Source organism: Melanaphis sacchari, unplaced genomic scaffold (genome assembly GCF_002803265.2).
Source record: "Melanaphis sacchari strain LSU unplaced genomic scaffold, SCAv2.0 Contig44_pilon_pilon, whole genome shotgun sequence".
In the NCBI taxonomy this organism is placed as follows: domain Eukaryota; kingdom Metazoa; phylum Arthropoda; class Insecta; order Hemiptera; family Aphididae; genus Melanaphis; species Melanaphis sacchari.
In genome coordinates this window covers 1,099,586-1,121,012 of record NW_020271295.1, presented here as the reverse complement: position 1 = coordinate 1,121,012, position 21,427 = coordinate 1,099,586, and the positions used below count along the sequence as shown (strand labels likewise).

Genomic DNA, 21,427 nt, shown 5'->3' with positions numbered 1-21,427 from the left:
TTTTATCTAATACAAACTAAAATGTATTACATTTAAGTCATTATTTTAGAAGATAAACTATAACTTTCACTTTGTTTACTATTACTTGTTAATTAATTTAAACAAATTTATAATTGTACAAACCTTGTAATAATTCAATTTAATTAATTATTTATATTTTTATATTTGCAAAACAAGCTTGTTTAACAATTATGTTTAATTATTTTCACTAGAATTTTATAATATTTTTTATATAAATTTAAAAATTATTCATTTATGTTTTCTTCTTTATTTGATTTCATTTCATGTTCTTTACTTAGATGGTTATCTAAAAACAGTTGTCTTCCAAATGCTTGACGGCATAGTATGCAACTAAATTTGAGCCGTCCCTCAGCATGCATTTTCAAATGTTTTTTATAATTACAAAATGAAACAAAAGAACGATCACAAATATCACATTTGTGCTGAACCATATGTTCTTGAACATGATTACTTCTCGACACCTTCATATAAAAAAATGTATAATGAAAAAAATAAATATATAAATTAAGATTTAAGTACAACTTACCCAATTCTTAAAATATCTTGGACAATAAAAACATTTAAACTGTTTGATACCAGAATGGCCTTGTTCATGGTTAACTCTACTACTTGATGCACTGAATGTTTTATCACAACCTTCATGACGACATTTGTAAGGGCGTTCTTTGGTATGTACACGCATATGTTTTTGTACAAGATCCTTGAGTCTGAAACAACGGCCACATACTGGACAGGCAAAAGGTTTCTCGCCAGTGTGCACTCTTTCATGGTTTACCTAAAATAATGTGTTATAATGAATAACTTTTAATCCAAATAATAGAAACACAATAAATTACTTTCTCAATAGGTTTAACAAAAGTTTTTCCACAAAAACGACATTCATGTAATCTGCGTAAACGTTCAGGAGGTTCAATATGTGTGATGGCATGATGTTTCAAAGAATTCTTATCGTTAAATTGAGCATTGCAAACATCACAAATTAATATTTCACGTGGTTTACGTCTCATTTCATGTGCTTTTTGATGGCATCGGAGACGAAATTCCGAATCATAACATTTATTACATATACTAAAATAATTAAAAGTTAGTAATTTAAAATAAAGCTATAATAAGATTAAATCATACTTGCATAAAAACTTTAGATTAGAAAATTCAGGATTTTGATGAGCAATTAAATGTGTGTCCATCATTTCAGGAGCTACTGGTTGATCACAAAATGGACATTTATTTGAATCATTTATATGTACCATAAGATGTGTTCTTAAATAACCTTCTGAATCAAATTCTCCGCCACAATGTGGACAAATATGTTTTGATCGAACATTAGGAACTGTGCGATTATTATTTCGAATGGCTGGATTTTTGTTATCGATATTTTTTTTAGATTTAGGTGTTAATGCATCATCTTCTATGCAATTATGTTTGTTTAACTTGGACCAATGGTCAGATTTTACATTACATGCTATACACTTCCAAGTTAACAATAAACAATTCTCTAAGTTTTCTAATTGAGAGTATTCATTACATTCAGATGCTTTTTCTAATATTGGAATAACGTTACAATTAGTTGGTTTATTTTGAAATAATATTTGTTCAATATCAAATTGATTAATATTAGATTTTAATCGTATAACACGGATTCGTTTCTTGAAACTCAATTTACGGGCTTCAACTTGAAAATAGTCATTAACTTTATCAGCTACAACTACTTGATTAAGCAAATAAACGGGAATATCAAAATACCGATCGCCATATGAATCCGTAATACAATGATTTGAATAAATATTTGAAGAATACATGTTAGTATGATTTTGATACACTTCGCTTTTAATTTTTGAATTTTCTTCTTTTACTTCGATAAAGTCTTTTGAAATAGTCTTCAAAGTTGTTGATTTTTCTAATTTAACATTAACTAAATGCTTCATTGCCAAATCTTTATGGTTTGTAAAAAAGTAGCCATTTCCCCATTTGATCCAAGTTCCCATCTCAGGATTTTGTTTGTCAATAGTACCAGGAATCTCTTTTAATGTATTATTGAAGTTTTCATTTTCATTTACCTACACATAATAATATTGCATTATATAAAATAAATAAATAATTTTTGAAAACACCAACCTGAAATACAACTTCTTGACCTTTGTGACAATTATTTATATGTTCCTGAATTGATGGAAAATTTATATTACATTCAGAACAGTGATAAAGATGTGGTTCCTCGAGAATTTCTGTTTCTATTGTTTCTGATGATCGCAATGTTTTAGTCTGATCATCAATTGTAAATTCTTCGATAAATTTCTTAACTCCAGTTTCTGTATCAGTATCAGTTTGTCGTTCATCGTTCTGATAATCTTCTTCTCCTACAAGGTTATCAAATTCTCCAACTTCATTATCTGGTTCTGGTTCCGGTTCGTCATCTAATTAAAAAATAAATATATATTCAGTTGCAAGGTATTAGAACACTTGACTTGCCATCTGGATATACGACGATCATTTCATTGTTATCGTTAATGGATTTCTCAGCTTCATCTTCCTTGTCGGAGCAAATTTTATCCAAATGCACGACCAATGAGTTGATGTCATCGCATTTTTTTCCGCAGAAAGGACACTGAACATTTGTGGTCAAACTTAATAAATGGTACTTCAATAAGTCTTGGTTGGAAAATTTATCCTCGCAGCAAAGTGGGCACGCGACGCTCTCCATTTAAACGCTGAAATAGATTTAGTTTTAGTCAAAATTTTAAAGTAAAATAATTCTATAAACGTAAATTTCCAAAACTTTTGATAGACGCCAACGGACATTATATTATATTGATTGATACAAACCGACAAACTTACTGTGTGGGTAACCTTCGTCGTGATTATGCACTTCGGGAGTTCAACTTGCCGACGATCCGGAACTGATGCTAACAAATCAATCCATTTTGAGAATAAAAACCAAAAAAAAACCAACGTCGATACAATTTGAATCGTGAGAAAGTAGCGATCTGCCTGAATTTTTAAAATATACCGCCTAAACGCGTTAGTAACTTCAGAGATGTTATTGAATCGCTGACCGTTGCGACGCGGGTAGTAGTAGGACAGCTGCAGTCGTATTGTGTTACGTTAACGACGTCAGACGAATGTACGTACCGCCATGATTGTTTGACGATTACAACGTAGTGTCTAACCACTCTGGTTACGCAAAGGTAACCGGAGTACGAATATTGTAGTTATAAGATATAATATTATATAGTAATATTATGTGTATGCCATAACGCCATCGCTCTATAGCAAGCTGTGGTCGCGGTTACTCACCGAGAAATCTGCGGGAGTGAATAATGGGTGATATCACTGGTATCACACACAAGAGGTACGGTGATATCATATCACAGATATCACGTCGGTCGCCTCACGAATTGGCCGTTCGTTGGTGATCGCAGAGTTTTGGGCGTTTTGGCTGCCAATTGCGATATTGGAATGTATATAATGTAATCGTAAATCGACGTTCATCCGGTTCGTCGCAGTGAGTTGACGGCGTTGACGCCGTTCAGCCGTTGACGGTCGCAGCCTCGGGAGGTCTAAAAAAAATTACTGCGGCAGCCTGCTGACCGCTGACGTCGGCGTACGCGCACATCGCGCAGTGCGACCACCGAACAACATTTAATGCTAGCGAGCAGCGGCGCCATCGTATGAGTAAACCGAGCAGTGAGCTACATAGGTTTTGATGTTGTTATGAATAAAACATAAATAAGTGTTGATTAATGATTTACACCTAGAGTAGGGCTCGGATTTTGTAGCAAACGCTACTTCTGAGGGGAGTTAAATGGAAAGATAATAAAATTGTTGTATTATACAAATACGTTTTGAATCGCTCTGATTTCAACGAAGTAAACTTTTTTTTTTTGCTTTTCCACAAAACTTGTTTTTACCCCTATTTGCTCCTTTGTTCTTAGTTTTAACTTATTTTTCTGGAAAATTAAACTACTTTATAAGTCAGGTATAGACTCAAAATACTATATTATTATTTCCAGAAATTATTTAGGTAACCGGTGAAAAAACTAATAATAAATGGATGACTGATAAAATAACTATCGTTATTGTGCCGAAATTCTGTAGTTTTAAGATTATCTGAATTATATCTGAGTATTTTTATAACACATTCTAATACTTAAGTTGACGGGTAAATATCAATCAGTGAGGTAGGTATAGTGTTCTGAATAATTTCTTTATAATCGTTATTAGCACCCAATAGGATGAGTTTTTATGAAAGTAAACTTGACCAAATATATAGTCGTAAATTCTTTTTTTTAATATTTAATTTTATGTATAATTTAAATTTGGTTTTTTAGAATTAAATATAATAAATGGCTACTTAAAATGATTTTTGAAAGATTTATTTTACTAAAAAATCCAAGCACTAATTATGAGCTGGTCGGTAATCCAGTTAATATGTAAAATTAAAACATGCAAGATTCTAAAAAATAATTATACCAATTATGATACTATAGCTATATGCAATATGATTGAAATTCTGATCTCTGAGGTAAACCAATCACTGATGATAATTTCATGTTTACGTCTTGATAAGTAGTACCTAGTTTTAAAATTATAATAGTTATAAAAAATGCTTCAATCTTCTGTTGTAAGGGTTTCTTACAGAAAATTGTATTTCGATTTTAAAGATGTCGAAATTAAATAGTTCCAAGATTTTTCAAAGTAATCGAAAACAAAAAATTAAGAAAAACGGGAATTTTTACGCAAATCCAAAATGAATAACCGTAGATACTTCAAATGTTTACCTTATGCTTTTTTTTAGCATCCCTACGTTAAATACAATTTTTAAAAAATTTTAATTTAACATAAGATTTCTCATAAGTTTTTATGCATATAATATAAAAAAAGTTTTTTTATTCTTTATTATTAAAATATTTCAGCACATTAGGTGCTGTTACAAGTATAGTAAGTTATAATTACAATTTTAATTACATTTTTTTTTTTTAAATTTTACATTTAAAGTTAACTGGTAGTCTGGTAGTCACTTTAATTTTTTAAAAACATTCGAAGTTTGTATTTTTATAACTTAAGGTATTCATCTGTAAAATAACTATTTATCTTTAAACAATTTTTGGTGTTGTATTGTAATTAAAAAAAATAATCATAGATGCTTGATGTTTTCACTATATGTTTACGTGATAATTTTCTAAACAATATGTTGGCTCTCTTTAAACTATTTATAGAAATTTGAAAATTTATTAATAGATCTCATATAAGTTGTTCTCATATTGCTACTCGTGCATGAAAATATTTAAAATACATAGGCACAGTTAATTTTTATGAGCATTTCATGTTTAAATTTGGATAATAGTCAATATCACAAAAATTTATAGTTGAAAATGTATAGTATATGTAATTTTTTACCTAAGGCTTAACAATTTAATACCAAGTTCTTCACAAGTTTATGATAAAACTAAAAATTCCTTAAAAAACAAAATTTTTATAAAAATTAAGTTTAAATTTGGTTAAAATTATACACAAAAAAGAATATTCATTATTTTAATTTCTAAAAACAATATTTGATTTAACTTAAAACTTTTACACATATAATATATAATATATATCATTATATATACACATGATGAAATTTTCAAATGTGGTAATTTTGACAAAAATTAATTTAACCTACTGTTTAAGTGTATAACTAAAAGTAAAATAAATTATTTAAATAGTAATATCAAAAAACATAAAATGGAAGTTTCTTAGTAATATAGGCTAATAAACCATTTATGCTGAGAATTGTTTTTTGTAAACAATGATATATTATTGAATTCAAATTTAACTCATCTATCATAAAATTCCACTTGACACCTACTGTACGATGTGTTCAGTAGAATGATATATACAATATATATATATATATATATATATATTAGTATTCATAGACTTTATTTATTATAGTCTTAATAAACTTAACAGATACAGAGCAGGATATCAATAATGTTTATATGATAAAAAAAAATAGCATGATTTGATATGTATATTAAATGTAAGATAATAATATTTTTTTATTACATTTAACATTGTTGTACAATATAATATTATATACTATAAATAATTTTAAAAATTTATTATTTTATGAATAAAGGAAGAAAGATTTATTGGTACAAACAGTATAGTATATGCATATTAATTTTTAATTAATATACCATCAAAATATATACTTTTAGACATACTACAATATTATATATTTTATATTATTATCATCGATTAGTAATTTATATGTTATATAATTAATCTTGTAAACTTACATGGTTCATATTGTATGTTATAAATATTGATTTATAAAATATTTATTTTGATTTGTTAGTTTAATTTAAATAAATCAGTATTTGTAAGAAATTAGATTTTTTGTTTTTAATATAATTAATAACACAAATATGCTGATATATTTTAATAAATATTAAATAATTTTTATTCAATTAAATAAAGAAATTTTGGTACTTGTTTGTTAACGCCTGCCACAAGTAGCATTCAATTTAATTTTTCTAGACTACCTTAAGTTAGTAGTATTCAATCTAAAAAATTGATAATTTTCTTTATCTAAATATCTTATCTTTAAATAAGTCACGTATATGATATTTTAGGTAAAATGATTAAAATGTCTTATAGATTTTGAAATAGTACATATAGTTATATTGGTATGTTGTCGACTTATTGCTATAATATATACACGTAAGTGTAATTTTAAAGTTATTTCCTACAATCTTTGATACTGGTATTTAATTTTTACAACAAAAATATATTGTTAAACATAAGAATAATAAAAACTTAAATTTAGGGATCTTTAAGATTTAAGAAATTGTCTTATTTAATTGAGTATATTTAAATTTAGTAATGAAATATTAATTATTATCTATGTTACTATTAATTTTAAATAATATAATAGTATTTATTTTATTAAAAAGTTTTATAACTATGTGTATAAAATATCCTAATATAATTGATGGTCGCCGGGAAGCGCGGTGATAAATTTTATAAAGAGCGGTAGCAGGATAAAAACAAACAAGTACTGAAAAGTTTTTATTTATTGCATAATAGTATGTAATAAATATTAAACACATAATAATATTTTGAAACTTAATAAAGTTAAGTAGTTATAGGTTTTTATTTATTTATTAGTTAAGTTATTTATAATATCAGTATCATTTCTCAAAATAATATACAATATAAAATATAAATAATACATGTAAATAGAATAAATAAACTCTTAAAGAAATTATAGTTCATATTATATATTTAAATTTATTTAGATATAATTTTTAATATAATAAATTTTTTTTATAAATATTTTTTTAGCTTATGAGTTAAGATATATAAATTATTTAATAAATGAAAAGAAATGTTCAGTCTCTGATCCTACAAGACTCCCAATAAAAAAAACAGCAGTTCTTAAACTTACCAAAACACATCAACAGCAGTTTGATAATTAAATGATTACTATGGACCAAATCCATAAATGAAAGCTACCCTTTGGTAAAATTCCCCAAGAATACGTTTCAACAAAGGCCTAGTAGCAGATTCTGTTAAAACTCTTACTCCATTAAATAAGACTGGTAACAATAACTTAAATGAGTCATCATCTAGTTGTGCTAATAAATCAAAAACTGAGATTAACATTTCAGACCAAACTGACTCGTGCACTTCACTGTCCTAGAAATTAATTATTATAAATTTATACCAATAGTAAATTATTAAGTAATTTATATCAAAGATTATATTAAAATACTATGTGATACCTTATTTATACTGGTTTGCCTCTGTTCTTCAATTTCTGCTGGTAAATTTTCTTCATTATTTTCAATAGAATCGGGTTGCCCTGGCATAGAATTAGCATGTTTCCTTTTTTTATATTCTTCAATTAAATTATCTAAATTTTTGCAACTTGCTATTGCATATACAGCATCATCATCATCACTTCCACTATCTTCATTTTTTGATGTTAATGGTGCGTTTGGATAAATCTTTTTAAAATCTTCAAACTTAAAAGCTGTAGATTTTTCAGTTGTTTCAAAAATATCATCATTTTGTGCAACAAAAAAGAATACTGGTTTATCTCCTGCTCTATCAATAGCACAATGTGAACCACTTTTATCCATAACTATTTCAACATATTTTTGGCAGGCATCATCAAATATACGTTTGAGTTCAAGTATAAAACTTTCAGTATCATTAATAGGAGAATTTTTTTCAACAATATGTTTTATCTGATCAGAAGTCAAAAGTGATGTGCGGTTGATACATATTTCAAAAAGTGCAACCAATGAAAGCGTCCAAGCTCCTCCAGCTTGCTTATATAAATTAGCTGCTTTTTCTAAACCAGCAACTTTTTGAATAAGAAATTTTAAACCAGGTCTTGAATCAAATTCCCACGATATATTGTATGTCATATTTAAACACGAGATGAATGTATGAATCTGAGATTCGGTAAGTGAGGACAAATATCCAGGCATATGTTGTTTCTGTGGTTTAAATGATTTTTCATCCATTGGTGTCATCAAAGAAGATTGGAGAAGAATATTGGCTAAACTAAAGGAAATAAATAATCTTCAATAATAATAAAAAAAAATATTATTAATTACACATTTATAAAGAAATACCTTGGAATAGCTTTGTTGGTACCCTTTACTAAAACATTTCCAATCATTTGTAATAACATTTCATTTACAAACAACCCAAGCACTATATTCTTGTAAGGAACACGTTCTGGTGATTTTTGCCATTGGTTGTCAATTTCTAAATTACACCAGTGATGACATAATAAAAATATAAAACTTCTTTCGTCGTCAACAATTGTATCACTTTTAACTCTTTGATGATCTAACAAAAATACCTGAAAGATCATAATTTGAGTAATTATACATATAATTTCTAAAGATTCAGTAATTGTATATTAATGTTTTTTATTTAAAACAGTGTTTCCCTAATCTAGGGGGGTTCAAACACTTTTTTTCCACGGAAAGGAGGCACGATCAATTATTATGGAAGTAATTAAAATTATTTACATAAATGAAGAAAAAATCAAAAACAAAATAATGACTAATTTTGTGTATCAATAAAATTCAGTAACTAAATACCCAAATTTCTGATGGCGTAATTAATCAAAATCATACTGAGATTAGTTTCATGTTGCCAGGCCATCAAATTATGATAAAAGTATTATTAATTATTATTGATAAAATAAAAATAAAAATAGTCATTAAATTCTTCAAGGGAGGAGGATTTTTAAAAATCTACAAGGGATGCATAAAATAAAAAAAGATTCTCAACCACTAATTTAAAATTAGCATTTATAGTATTAAAATTGGATAATATAACAACATTTAATTAAACAGTTCAATGCTATTAAATTATACAAAATATTTAAGCTCAAAAATGCATTTAAATATTTTTAAGAAATTTATTAATATTCTTATGTTATTGCAGATTGCTATGTTGTTAATAATCATACTACTAGTTTAATACCACAATGCATATAATATAATATTGCATTAAAATAAAAAAGATTGAGTTAAACAATACTGTTGAAAATGTGTATACAGTAGGGTCTCATTAATTCAAACACAGGCTAATCTGAAAGACGTGGTAATCCGAACGGGCTTGAATATTGCCACATAGCTATATTATTACTTACGTGTATTATAAATCATAATGATTTTGTCAATTTTTATTATATTCATTATGTTTTTTCAACAACAAATTTTATGAATTAATACTGTAGTATGGATAAAGATTAATTTCAAAATTTAAATTGTAAGAAAATTGATCTTTTTTTTTTTAAGTCATAAGTAATCTGAACAAATTGTTAATCCGAATGATCCCTTTCCCCAATCTCGTTCGGATTAAAGAGACCTTACAATATATATTTTAGTATTTGATTTAATAATTTTGTTAAATAACTTTTTTTTTTTAATTAAAATAATAGAAGTTAGATTTAAGATAGTTTATAAATAAATTTTTAACTTTAAAAAAAAAGTAGATTACCTGTTGTGATAATTGTTTTAAATGCAAATTGTCATCTACCGTACTATCTCTTCTTGCAGCAACTTTAATACCAGCTGCTAAATCGCCATAGAAACTATCTGAAAATGGACTGTATGTCATTGATACTCTAGTCAATGGATATAGAGAAATAGCACAAGCTCTGTGTAAACTAAAGCTGACAAGATCCCATTGGTCTGAAGTGAAGTTATCTCCAGCACCCAAAACAAAATGTCTCAAACATGCACATCCTAAGCGCACAATGTTTTCTAAGGGTTGAACACAGAATTCGTTCAATACAAATAATAGTTGTTTCATCATAAGTGTTATTTCTTTTTCGAATTTCAATTCATAACTCTTATTCATTCTAAGGTAATTGACAATAAGATCAGTTGAATTTCCACACAACTGTTTGAAATTTTGTAAGTCACTAAGGTCATGTGTTGATACAATCTTTCTTGCCCACGTTTGTATGGTAGGAAGAAGTAGCCGATTTATGCAGAAACACCCAAATATATATCCTATAATTTATTATTAATATTAATTATTTTTTAAATACTAAGAGTCATGCATCAAAAATAATTTTAACCTGGTATTTCAGGAAACGCCTGTAATAAGTCTAAGAGTAATTCAAGACTTTGCCTCTGATATATAGCTGTTGTACCAGTTATTGCAGTACAAAGCCCTTCAACAATACAATACCATACTCTCAATATACCACAGGGTTGATCAATTTCTTCTAAAAGTATAGCTTCATTTTTTGAATCTTCAATAGATAGTTGATCATAATTTTCATTTTGAATATTTTGTAATTCGGGCACATCAATATCAACCAAAGTAATGACATGGTTTCTAAATAAAATGTATGTCAATATCAAAAAGATGCCATTCAAGATTTGTTATTAAGTCTCCAAATTGCAAAACATAGCAAAAATCCATTATAAAAAGATCTGTCATCAATAGATTGAAGTATTTAATGCATATCATCTATTTCTTTTCTATGTAATTCTTATGTATATACCTGTTTCTATTTACTCATTAGTTGTACAAAAGACCTTAGTTGTACATTCATAATAAATAAATAAATAACAATATTTCTGAAGATGTCTCAAATACATATTTTAATTCTAAATATCTAAAAAGCCAATATAAATAATAATATTTAATGTACTTTTTTTTTAATATCCTAGAATAGTCACAAATTTTTTGATCATAAGAGTTTAAATAAAAAATGACTGTAAAATTTTTGTAAATCATTTGTTGTCTATGCTTTGAATACAAAAACAAATACAATACAGAAATTACATAGAAGTAGTAATGTGAAGTATTTTTTTTTCAACTCTATTTAATTTTGAATAAATTATAAATTTAAAATATATACCTAAAATAACTATTTCATAATCTACAGTTATGATATCATTAACCAAGATTAAAAAGTACCTTTATTTTTCATAAACAAGATATTTGAACAAATAATAAAAATGACTTACCGTTTAGGTAAATGAAATTTTGGACATGCTGGCATAATATACATTGACCTTAATATTAAACTGCAATGTTGTAAATGTTTAAGAGCAGCTTTACACAGTTCTAGTCGAGTATTAGTATCTGAATTATCAAAATCTAATAAAATAAAAAAAACAACTTTGTTATCAGTTTTATTTTATATAATAAGAAGTAAAATATACTTACTAGTTCCTCGTACATGTTTGATAAGACAAGCTATACAATCTACAGCTGCATTTGAGAAAGCTAATGTATCATCAGTATTCAGAAAGACTCTGAACACTTCTAACAGAGATGATAAATGACTGCTATTGACTACTTTTAAAGCACCAAATAAAGGTCTCCAACCTGATCTGATATCTGAACGGTTAGCTTCAACAAATTCACATAAGCAACTGACAATCTTTTAGAAAAAAATTATAAATCAATTTGTTTAATGTAAGTGTATAATATCTACTAAAAAATTTAATTACTTGGTCTTGAATTTCTATATCACATAGTTCTAAACATAAAAGATTTTCAAAAGGCTTAAACAATGATTCGTTGATATGAAAATGAGAAAGTTCTGGTTGGTCGTTAAGAAAAGCTAAAACTGTATCATGAATTGAAGCTATAGCTTGTTTAGATAATGTCAAATCTTTATGACATGAAACCTGATATAAAATTTAGAAAATATAATTTCTGAATATCTATCCTGAAATAGATCATAATATAATATTTAACAATAAATGTCCTTACTTCCATCATACATGGCAAAACAATTGACCATATTTTTATCATGTGAAACAATGGGCGCCCACTTTTGATGCATCGTAACATAAGTCGAGATAATCGTGTTAAAAGAGTGGCGTTGTTAGTACTGTTGTTAGATTTCTTTTGATCTAGTGGTTTAAACAACTCTTGTCGAATAGTTTCACACAAGCTACGTACAAATTCAGTAAGAGCTCTTAGATTCAGTTTTAATGCAGCGTCTTCAAATAATCTATAATATGTTTGTGTAGTTAAAATAAAATAATTTCAACACAGTTTAGAGTATATACCGATCAACATATTGAGACAGAATACAGACTATTTGTGCAGCATACTCTTGGTTCAATATACCATTGTTTTCAATATCTGCTCGACTTTTGTTTACCAAAGTTGATATGGTTTCTGTCAAATTATTAGGAGAAGTCGGTGAAGACAAAAAACTGTAGACATCCATGCTAAAAATAAAAAACAGATATAGGTTGGTTTTTAAGCATTATTTATCAAAGATATTTTTATTTTAAATTAATATTGTTTAAGTTATATTTTAATAAAATAGAAAATAATTTAATTCAAAAAATCAAAATAAATAATTAAATATTTATACATGTAAAAAAAGTAAATTTTGAAAATATTTTTACTATACAATATGAAAAATAAAAAAGCAAAAATAGTATTTTTTATTTGTATGAAATAAAATACATGTCTTACCAAACTTCTTCATCACTATCTACAGATGTATTAAAACTTTTGTTTGAATTTTCAGTATTAGTATTTAATAATTTAGGTTTAACCATCTTTAAAGCAGTAACTGATGAACACGTCTGTCGAAAAAATACTTGTTCAAGGTATCCAACATAAAGTGCACAGCTGTAAAATTAACATTATAAGTAGTAAATAGGAATATTTCAATCATTAGTTATATAAATGAAATATACTTGAAAATATGTGGCCAACATTCTTGTCCGTGACATCCAAATTCTAAACCACGTGAGAGCATCACATCCATACTTAAAACATGAGATGTAATTAACTTAGGTTGCTTTTTAATTATGCCTGAAAACCAATTCACGTTTCCATTCCGAGCACAAGAAGCTTTTACGAGCAGAGCGAATATACCTTCACAGCGATTATGCATACCTAATGGAAATAAATATAACATTAATATAAACAGAAAATAATAATTTGAATTAAGTATGAATATCATAAGGAATTAAAAAATGTTCAAATAATTTAAATCATTTCACACCTAAAATATTTGCAAGAGTAGCAGCTCTTTGTAAGGCATCTAAACTATGTTGTACTGACATCTGACGAATAGAATCTTTGTTTAATTCATTTCGTAACATTTTTTTAACCTGAGTATTTTTTGAATCATTAGATGAATCAAATTCAAGAGGAACGGCTAAAACATTCATCATAGAATCCCAGCAACATGTAACAATCCGTCTACTTAATTTTGTACCTGATGAAAATAAATTGCTTGATTACAGTATTATTAAAATATATATATATTACATTACACTAAATTATATTTGAGGTAAGTAAATGTAAGTCAATAAATTGATATGTGTTTATCGAAATCATACCAGCATCAGCTTCGGGACTTGTTTCTGATCTACACACCGTTCTTTCTAGTCGAAGACAATCTGATAGTAACCAATTGACTTTATTCTCAGAACTGTAGCCATCAATATCTAAATAATTATGAACAACTTAAATAAAATCAAATGAAAATTATTTAAATAAAATTAAATGTAACATGAAAAAATCAAAAACCAAATTTTATATAACAATCATTATAATACAAGATTTGTAACTGAGATTTTAATTTTGAAGTATATGACACTCTGTAATTTAAAAAAAAATACATTATATTACACTATTTTTTAAGCTTGTGATTTTAAAAACAAAAAAATAGGAGTATGTTTAAAAATGTAAGAATTTAGTTTACTTGATAAAAAATTTTTCAACCAATTTTTAAATGATAATTTCAAATCATATTTAAATAATTATAAAATAATATTAGTGAATCTTATACATAATAATGATATTTTTAAGTTTTTATGACTTTATATTTTAGTTATATAAAATCTAAACCATAGTCAATGAATATTTTTTTTTACTAATAAAAATGATGTGATAACTTGTACCTAAAAGCAGATTTTTTGTGCTAGCAATACAAATAAAAACAGTTCATAACATAGCTATGTTAAAAAATTATAAATGCAAGATGGAACAAATTATTTATAAAAGATATTTTATAAAAAAAATATTTCAAATAATTTGTTGAAAATAATTAATAAAAACAAAACAAAACAAAGCATTCCAAACAAAACCAAGCCAAAATTATAAATGTATTATTAAATCAAGCATGAAGTTAGAACCTATATGAACCTGTTAATATATCTATTAGTGCCAAATGACCAGCTGCTTGAGTCTTGTAACCGGACAATACCAAAATATTAGTAACAAGTATATGTTGATAGAGTTCAGCTAACCAACTTCTAGACACATACATCAGCATGCCACTGCTGAAAATTTCTTCAACAAATTGATCCTGCAGAACAACCCACCCAATGGTTATATTGTATCTTGAATAATGAAGTATACAACACAATTTTTGGGTTTGAAACACTAATTTTTTGATACAATTGTACATATAAACCCATGCTTTAAGTTTCCTGACTAATTATAATGTACAGTTAACTACAATTAATTATAAAAATATATAATTAACAAACTTTAATTGTGTTATTAGCAAATTAAAACTTGAATGTAACATAAAATAATTAATTATATAATATTATCAATTTTGAATTTTCTAACTTCAAAGTTTTGTATTAGGATTTGGTGCAAAACATTGAAATATAAGAAATATTGACGTTTTTAGTATTAATAACAATATAATACATAAACAGGTGTTTCAACATATCAATGTTTTGACTGTTGGCAATTTAACTACCATATTTCTTAATATTATAGTATAAATTTATTTTAAACTTACTTCAGACATAATGGGCAGTATAGAAGAATCATCATAATAATTTTGATTTATCAACTTCAAATTAACATATAGTGACATAATTGTTGCTACATAAACACCATCAGCATTTATTATTATTGAACCATTTTTTTTATAATCTTGTCGTATAATTTCTAAATAAAAAAAAAAAACAGTAAACTTTATAAAATATGTAATTTAATTAATACATTTTTTTTCTATATTTTCGACATTACTAAACAATAAAATAATGTAATTCATTAAATATTTTAGAATTTTTTCTAAAAATATTTAAATATTATTAGTTTTATAACAATAATTAAATTTAGATAAAAAAGTTATGGTAAACTTATATTTATAAAATAATTATTATTATTAACAAAATTATAATATTTTATAAGTTTTATACTAATAAAGTAATAATATATAACCTTCACAAAAACTGGAAGAAAATCTTTGGATCTCTTCATCTACTTGTAATGTACTTCGAAGTGGTAACAATGTAGGTAAAAAACTAATCATAGTCTGTACAAAACTACCAGCATTTTTTCTTTCCAAATCCAACATTTCTACAGACTCCTAATAATATATAGTACATGTTATTATTAATTGATCTGCTATTATATGTACAAAAACATAGCAAATTTAAAAACTTATTGAAACAAATATAACTGATAATAAAAAATTAATTTAAATTTAAAATATATTTATGCTTGATATAAATTATAGTAAAAATGTTTACACGCGGTATTGAGTATAAGAAAAAAAAGATTTTATATTATATTTTTTATAAATAATAAATATAAACGAAAGATAAAACTTACTGGAGTTACTTGAAAGACATTACAAGTGTTCAACTTTTTTGTTACTAGTTCTAATCGAAATGCTTCTTCTTGTAGGTTTTTTTCAACTGCTGCTTCCATTTCGTCAATCTGAATTGCAAGTAATAATGATGATAATAATAATAATAATTAACTTTATACTAATCAAATTGAAAGAAATAATATTTTCTGTTTTATGACTCATTAGCTTAAAAACAAATTGAATATTGATGACTGATATTTTGAACATATGTTACCTGTGGATCATTTTGATATCCTCCTTCAGGACCTTCAGTATTACCACTACTTGGAACTCCACTACTACTACTTGTACTGTTAATACGACTTCGGTTTTCAACAGATGATTCAGAAGAAGAAGATAATTGTTCTCTATAGACATTTGGTAATCTCTTCATTGATTCATAAGCCAAAGGTCCCGTGTAGTCACAACTAGCTAAAGACTGGAATTTTTCATTTATTTTGTCTGCGTAAATATCATTAATCCCTTTTCCCGTGGACAATTCAAGAAGAGTTGAAAGTAGAGAAAGTATACATGAAACACTTATAAAAACAATTTCCCAATCTGTACATTTAGAACATTCTTCAATAGAATCCATTACTCTAAAGCATAAAAAAAAAATATGACTATACATTTATAAAATACATAAAAATATATTTTATTAAATACTAACAAACGAGTTAATGCCATATCACTCTGTTGACATATTTTATCATCTTCTACAAGTATTGGTCCAGCAAAATCCACTATTCTATTTGGACTACTTAATAGCTGAAATAAAATGTATTTTACATAATTATAGGTATTATAGGTAGTAAATATATTTCATGAATATAAGTATTATTGATTATTAATAACTTTTATAAATTATAATACTTTGAACAATTTTACTATTCAACTATTGATGGTGCAAGCTTACATTTTTATGATTATCAAAATCTTAGTTTAAAACAATGACTACATTCAATACAATTTCTTAATGTTAACCAATTTTTTTAATGAATTAATAATAATTTTAGTTAAAAACTATTTTAATGTACAATCTTTAATATACTTAAGTATTGAACTTAAATAAAATACAGAATGGTTTTTTTCTAAAAAAAGTATGTTTGAGTTTAATAATTCAAAATAATATGGTTTTTAAGTGTTAAAATTAACTGTAATATTATAAATTATAATACATTTATTTATTTTTGTAATATAAATTAGATGAACATTTTGACAAAGTAGCCTAATCTATTGAAGCATAAAAATGGGAAATTAAGTTAGAACCAATGTTGAGATATAGAAAGGAAAGAGTAAGGATTTTGAAAATATTACAGATCAGAGAATAGTTATGAGTAGGATCTTCATACTAAAGAATGAAGGAGGTATAAGGCGATTTGTTTTTTATATACTTTAATTTAGATTTGTTCTACGTGTAGCTATAAGAGGTAAAATATTTGGTACTTTGCTTGATAAAACCCAATACTTACATTAATTTTAGTCGGTAAAGACTATTAGTTCATAAACTTGGATAAATGGGGAAAAATAAAAATAAGCTTATAATTATTAATACTGAAAGAGTCAACTGATTTAAGAATAGATGTCATAAAAAGAACCCTCATCTTTGAAGTGTTTAAACATGACTGAAAGAAGGATTTATTAGTGATTAGTGATAGCTGTTAGGTAAGGATGCAGGAATATTATATGGGCAAGAGAAATTATTGTTTCTAAACTTTAAAAGTATATAAAGAATGTCATTGGGAAATAAGTTAGTATTTAATAAAAGGTCACATATAGAATAAACAATAGAATAAAGAATATAACAAAATGTTTAAATTATACTTATTAACCATTTAAACAAATTTATATTAAATTAAGTTTTTTTTAAAAAGGGGAAAATGTATAACAAATTTTACTAATAAATAATATAATGATAGATTAACAATTTTTCATACAATTAAGAAAAAAAAATATGTTTATATCATATAACATATTAATTCATGAACAATTAATTTTTAATTTTTAGTGAATGATATTAGTTTAACATTATTAAACAAGACAATTTTATGTATATGTTTAGTTTTTGATGTAAAACTTTAATAAAAATTTTTAATTTATTATACTAAATGTTATATAAATAATATTAAATATTTTGTTTTTTAATAAATTACTTAGAAAAAGTTAAAAACTAAGAAAAAATATTTTAATCAATTTTTGATAGATAACAATATTGTTCAAGTAAAATAATAATAATTATTAATCAGTTAATAACATTTCACAGAATTTTACATTTTAGTTTGATTAGATAAAAGTTATTTGAATAGATTTAAATTTGAAAAAAAGTCAATGTTTATTGAATAATAGTTTTAAATAGATTATTTTAGTGTTTGTTATTTTAATTAAAATGTTTCCAATTCAATTTGTACTTCAGTTAAAAAATATAAAATATTGAAGACATTTTTGTTCATGAATCCATTGAATAACTATTTATACATTACTATTTTTATTGAATAATTCTAAATACCTACCTCTTTTAAAGCTTTTAAAGCATCTATTCTATAGAGAGGCGGTGGATACAAAAGCATTCTATGAAAAACAGACTCCAAAACGGGTCTAAGAGAACTCACACATCCAACCAGTCTCACTAATTGACATCCAATACTAAAATTAAAATGCATGCTTTATATTAGTAGTGTTAATAATTAGAAATTAGTAATAGTCTAAGCATGTTAGTTGTTATTATTAAAAATAAAATATAATTCATTAATCTTTATTACCTATAAATTATTTTAGATTGATTGCTATTGAAGCTAGGAGCACTTCCCAAGACACCAGATCCTCTACCAAATTTGGTGACGTTGTCATCATCTCGTGACACTATTTTTTTATCTACTCGAGGTGATCCTAAAAAAGCTATAATAGCTGGGCATAGCCGTTGCCATAAAAACATTGTAAAATGACGATTGTCATGAACTTTTTGAGGTAAGCTTGCAACAAGAGTGTGAAGACATTCAAGATAAAATACAACAGCTTGACTGCAACGATCTCCACTATTAACACAACATAAATTAAACTCAAATTTTAAACATAAATAAAAAGTTGAGCACTTTATTTACTTTTGAGTCTCATCTATTTTACTAACAATGAATTGTAAAATTGGTAATGCTTCATTAAAACACAATACTCCTCCAGCCCCGTTATCTTTCATTTTATTCATTTCTTCACATTCTTCGTCTGGAAATAAAACAAATGATTAAAATAATTTTTTATAAGTAATTGAATACGATAAAATCAGAATTGGTGAAATACTATATTAAAAATACGTTGTACTTGTATGTGTTTTCCATTTTACTAATAATTATACCAAATTTTTATTTAGCAGAATCCATTTTATGCTGTTAACTTTAATACATATTAGAGTCAATATATGAATTTTTAAATTCAAAGGTAAGGATATTATCTAAAGAATTACATAGCATTTAATTAATATTCAAATTTTTAAGTGAATTATATAGCTATGTAAAATATAAATACTTTAAAATGGCTCATAACTCATTTATTATAAAAATATCAATAAAATCCTATATGATACCTTAGTAAAAAGTCTTATCTTTAAGTTTAATAATAGGTAAATTAACTTTAATTTTAAAGCTAACAGTATAATATGGATCCAACAGAACGAACATTTGCCACGCTGTATGTTAGTTAGACGAAGACAACATAAGAAGTTATGACATTCTCTTAATACAAATTCCTAGAGTAGAGATTTTATATTTCAAATACTATTGTATTAAGTAAATAATAAAAATATTAAATGAAAAATGTATGTATATAAATGGTGATGACATGATAAATGGAATTTATTGACACTAATTCAGTCAAGAGAACTCTAAAAAGATCTAAAAAAAATATTTTCAAAGAAACTTTTAACAATTTTTCTGATAAGTTACCTAATACTTTAAGTATTTTACTGATTTGGATAGAAATAAGGTAATTATTTTACCCAGAAAGTTGCAAAAATATCGTAGTGTCTGACTGACAGCAGCTTGTGCAGCAGATCGAATTCCTTGGTTTCCATTTTCATATACTTCACAAGATACTGTAAGTATTTGTATTATAATACGCCCATTCATTGTCCAGTATGAAGAACACGCAACATTCAAAAACACCTATAAATTAGTTTTAATTAATTATTTTCATCTAAAGAGGAATAAGTAGAATCACCTTCAACATATCTATTTGCGTGTCATCAGACTGTGTTAAAATAGAGCTAATTGTGTGCAAAATCTGTGATGGCAACCATAATGAATCATCTTCTGGCTCAAAATTTGATTGAAAACGATCATCTCTCAATATTTTCTAGACATATTTTAATATTTATATGAATTTAGTAATAATCAGTTATTATTGAACTAATAAAATAAGCATTTTACATTTAATCCACACAAAGCTTGTGCCACTAATTTGCTTTTCCTGGTTTCAAAGGCCAGTTTAAAAACGTTTAAACACTTTGCTCTAAGTTCATGAGCCGGATCGCGCAAAGTTCCCTGTTGCTTCTCCAAAAACACTGAAATAGAAGAATTCTATTTTAAATATTTTATTTGCATCTAAAATAGTAACATTAATATATTTATCAAAATTGCACAAAACCGATCGAGTTAAATGATTTGGTATATTAACGCAAAACGCTACCATATGCTTCAGTTGCTGACTGACTTAGGCTGGTCAATTTTGCATTTGCTGCATCTTTTGATATTTGAATCAGTAGATCTTCCATGTTGATCGAACTTATTCGGATTATGACACCTGTACGGACATATTGTATACCTGTGCGATGTTCAAAAAACGAATTTACTGATTTTACAATTATACGACTAACGCAGTTCGTGAAATACACCTGCACCTGAGTCAACAACGATTGGAAACTGGTCTACAATTTGTTATTTAATTCGTTTCGAACACACCGAAGTGAAAATCGGTATCATTCAAAATATGGCTCAAGTGAGGACTAAGGAGAAAGTAAGAAAAATCTTGAAGCTAGAGAGTTTAATAATTATGGATAGACGGTAGACTTTCTTTGGATGTTATGATAAATTGAACTGTTTTTATCACTTCTGTTATCATTAACATAACATTCGGCGCGCGCATAATAATAATTGTAAAGAGTGATTTACTGATTCTACAAGACATGTTGTACATTTATGTAATTGGTAATACTTATGAAGTTACAAACTTTTATAATCAACTATGAAAAATAGAATCATAGATTCATATTTCATAATAATATTTAATCTAAATTCTATAGTAGAA

General features: G+C 26.0%; 2 protein-coding genes across 4 annotated transcripts; both read right to left on the bottom strand.

The window, feature by feature from the left end:
• Nucleotides 1-210: 210 nt before the first annotated feature.
• On the bottom strand, nt 211-3,597 carry LOC112598033 (zinc finger protein 354B-like). Of its 3 annotated transcripts, none has more exons than XM_025344342.1 (7): nt 2,845-3,597; nt 2,491-2,729; nt 2,137-2,435; nt 1,147-2,078; nt 858-1,089; nt 548-796; nt 246-482 (listed from the first exon to the last, which is right to left on the bottom strand). In XM_025344342.1, the coding sequence occupies exons 2-7, from the start codon at nt 2,720-2,722 to the stop codon at nt 246-248; spliced, it is 2,181 nt and encodes a 726-aa protein (XP_025200127.1). In that variant the 5' UTR covers nt 2,723-2,729; nt 2,845-3,597. The 3 variants fall into 3 exon arrangements, with proteins under 3 accessions (XP_025200128.1, XP_025200127.1, XP_025200126.1); XM_025344341.1 differs by having other exon boundaries at nt 2,857-3,597; XM_025344343.1 differs by lacking the exon at nt 2,845-3,597 and having other exon boundaries at nt 211-482; nt 2,491-2,722.
• Nucleotides 3,598-7,494: 3,897 nt separating this feature from the next.
• Nucleotides 7,495-21,199, bottom strand: LOC112597914 (brefeldin A-inhibited guanine nucleotide-exchange protein 3). The gene is made up of 27 exons (XM_025344147.1): nt 20,810-21,199; nt 20,551-20,684; nt 20,342-20,476; nt 20,121-20,286; nt 19,234-19,351; nt 18,895-19,167; nt 18,646-18,778; nt 16,806-16,903; nt 16,371-16,734; nt 16,117-16,224; nt 15,724-15,871; nt 15,296-15,447; nt 14,686-14,848; nt 13,878-13,985; nt 13,538-13,753; nt 13,227-13,428; nt 13,000-13,158; nt 12,582-12,746; nt 12,280-12,523; nt 12,015-12,194; nt 11,728-11,944; nt 11,526-11,658; nt 10,625-10,887; nt 10,039-10,556; nt 8,655-8,887; nt 7,794-8,583; nt 7,495-7,707 (listed from the first exon to the last, which is right to left on the bottom strand). The coding sequence occupies exons 1-27, from the start codon at nt 20,892-20,894 to the stop codon at nt 7,495-7,497; spliced, it is 5,718 nt and encodes a 1,905-aa protein (XP_025199932.1). The 5' UTR covers nt 20,895-21,199.
• Nucleotides 21,200-21,427: the final 228 nt, after the last annotated feature.

Excerpts from the sequence above, each read along its gene's own strand:
- LOC112598033 (XM_025344342.1), bottom strand. The coding sequence starts at position 2,722 with ATGGAGAGCGTCGCGTGCCCACTTTGCTGCGAGGATAAATTTTCCAAC. Across the intron at positions 1,090-1,146 it reads AATCTAAAGTTTTTATGCAA|TATATGTAATAAATGTTATG; the intron begins GTATGATTTAAT and ends TAATTATTTTAG. Across the intron at positions 483-547 it reads CAAGATATTTTAAGAATTGG|GTGTCGAGAAGTAATCATGT; the intron begins GTAAGTTGTACT and ends TTTTATATGAAG.
- LOC112597914 (XM_025344147.1), bottom strand. The coding sequence starts at position 20,894 with ATGGAAGATCTACTGATTCAAATATCAAAAGATGCAGCAAATGCAAAA. Across the intron at positions 16,225-16,370 it reads GATATCAAAATGATCCACAG|ATTGACGAAATGGAAGCAGC; the intron begins GTAACATATGTT and ends CTTGCAATTCAG. Across the intron at positions 15,448-15,723 it reads TTCTTCCAGTTTTTGTGAAG|AAATTATACGACAAGATTAT; the intron begins GTTATATATTAT and ends TTTTTTATTTAG.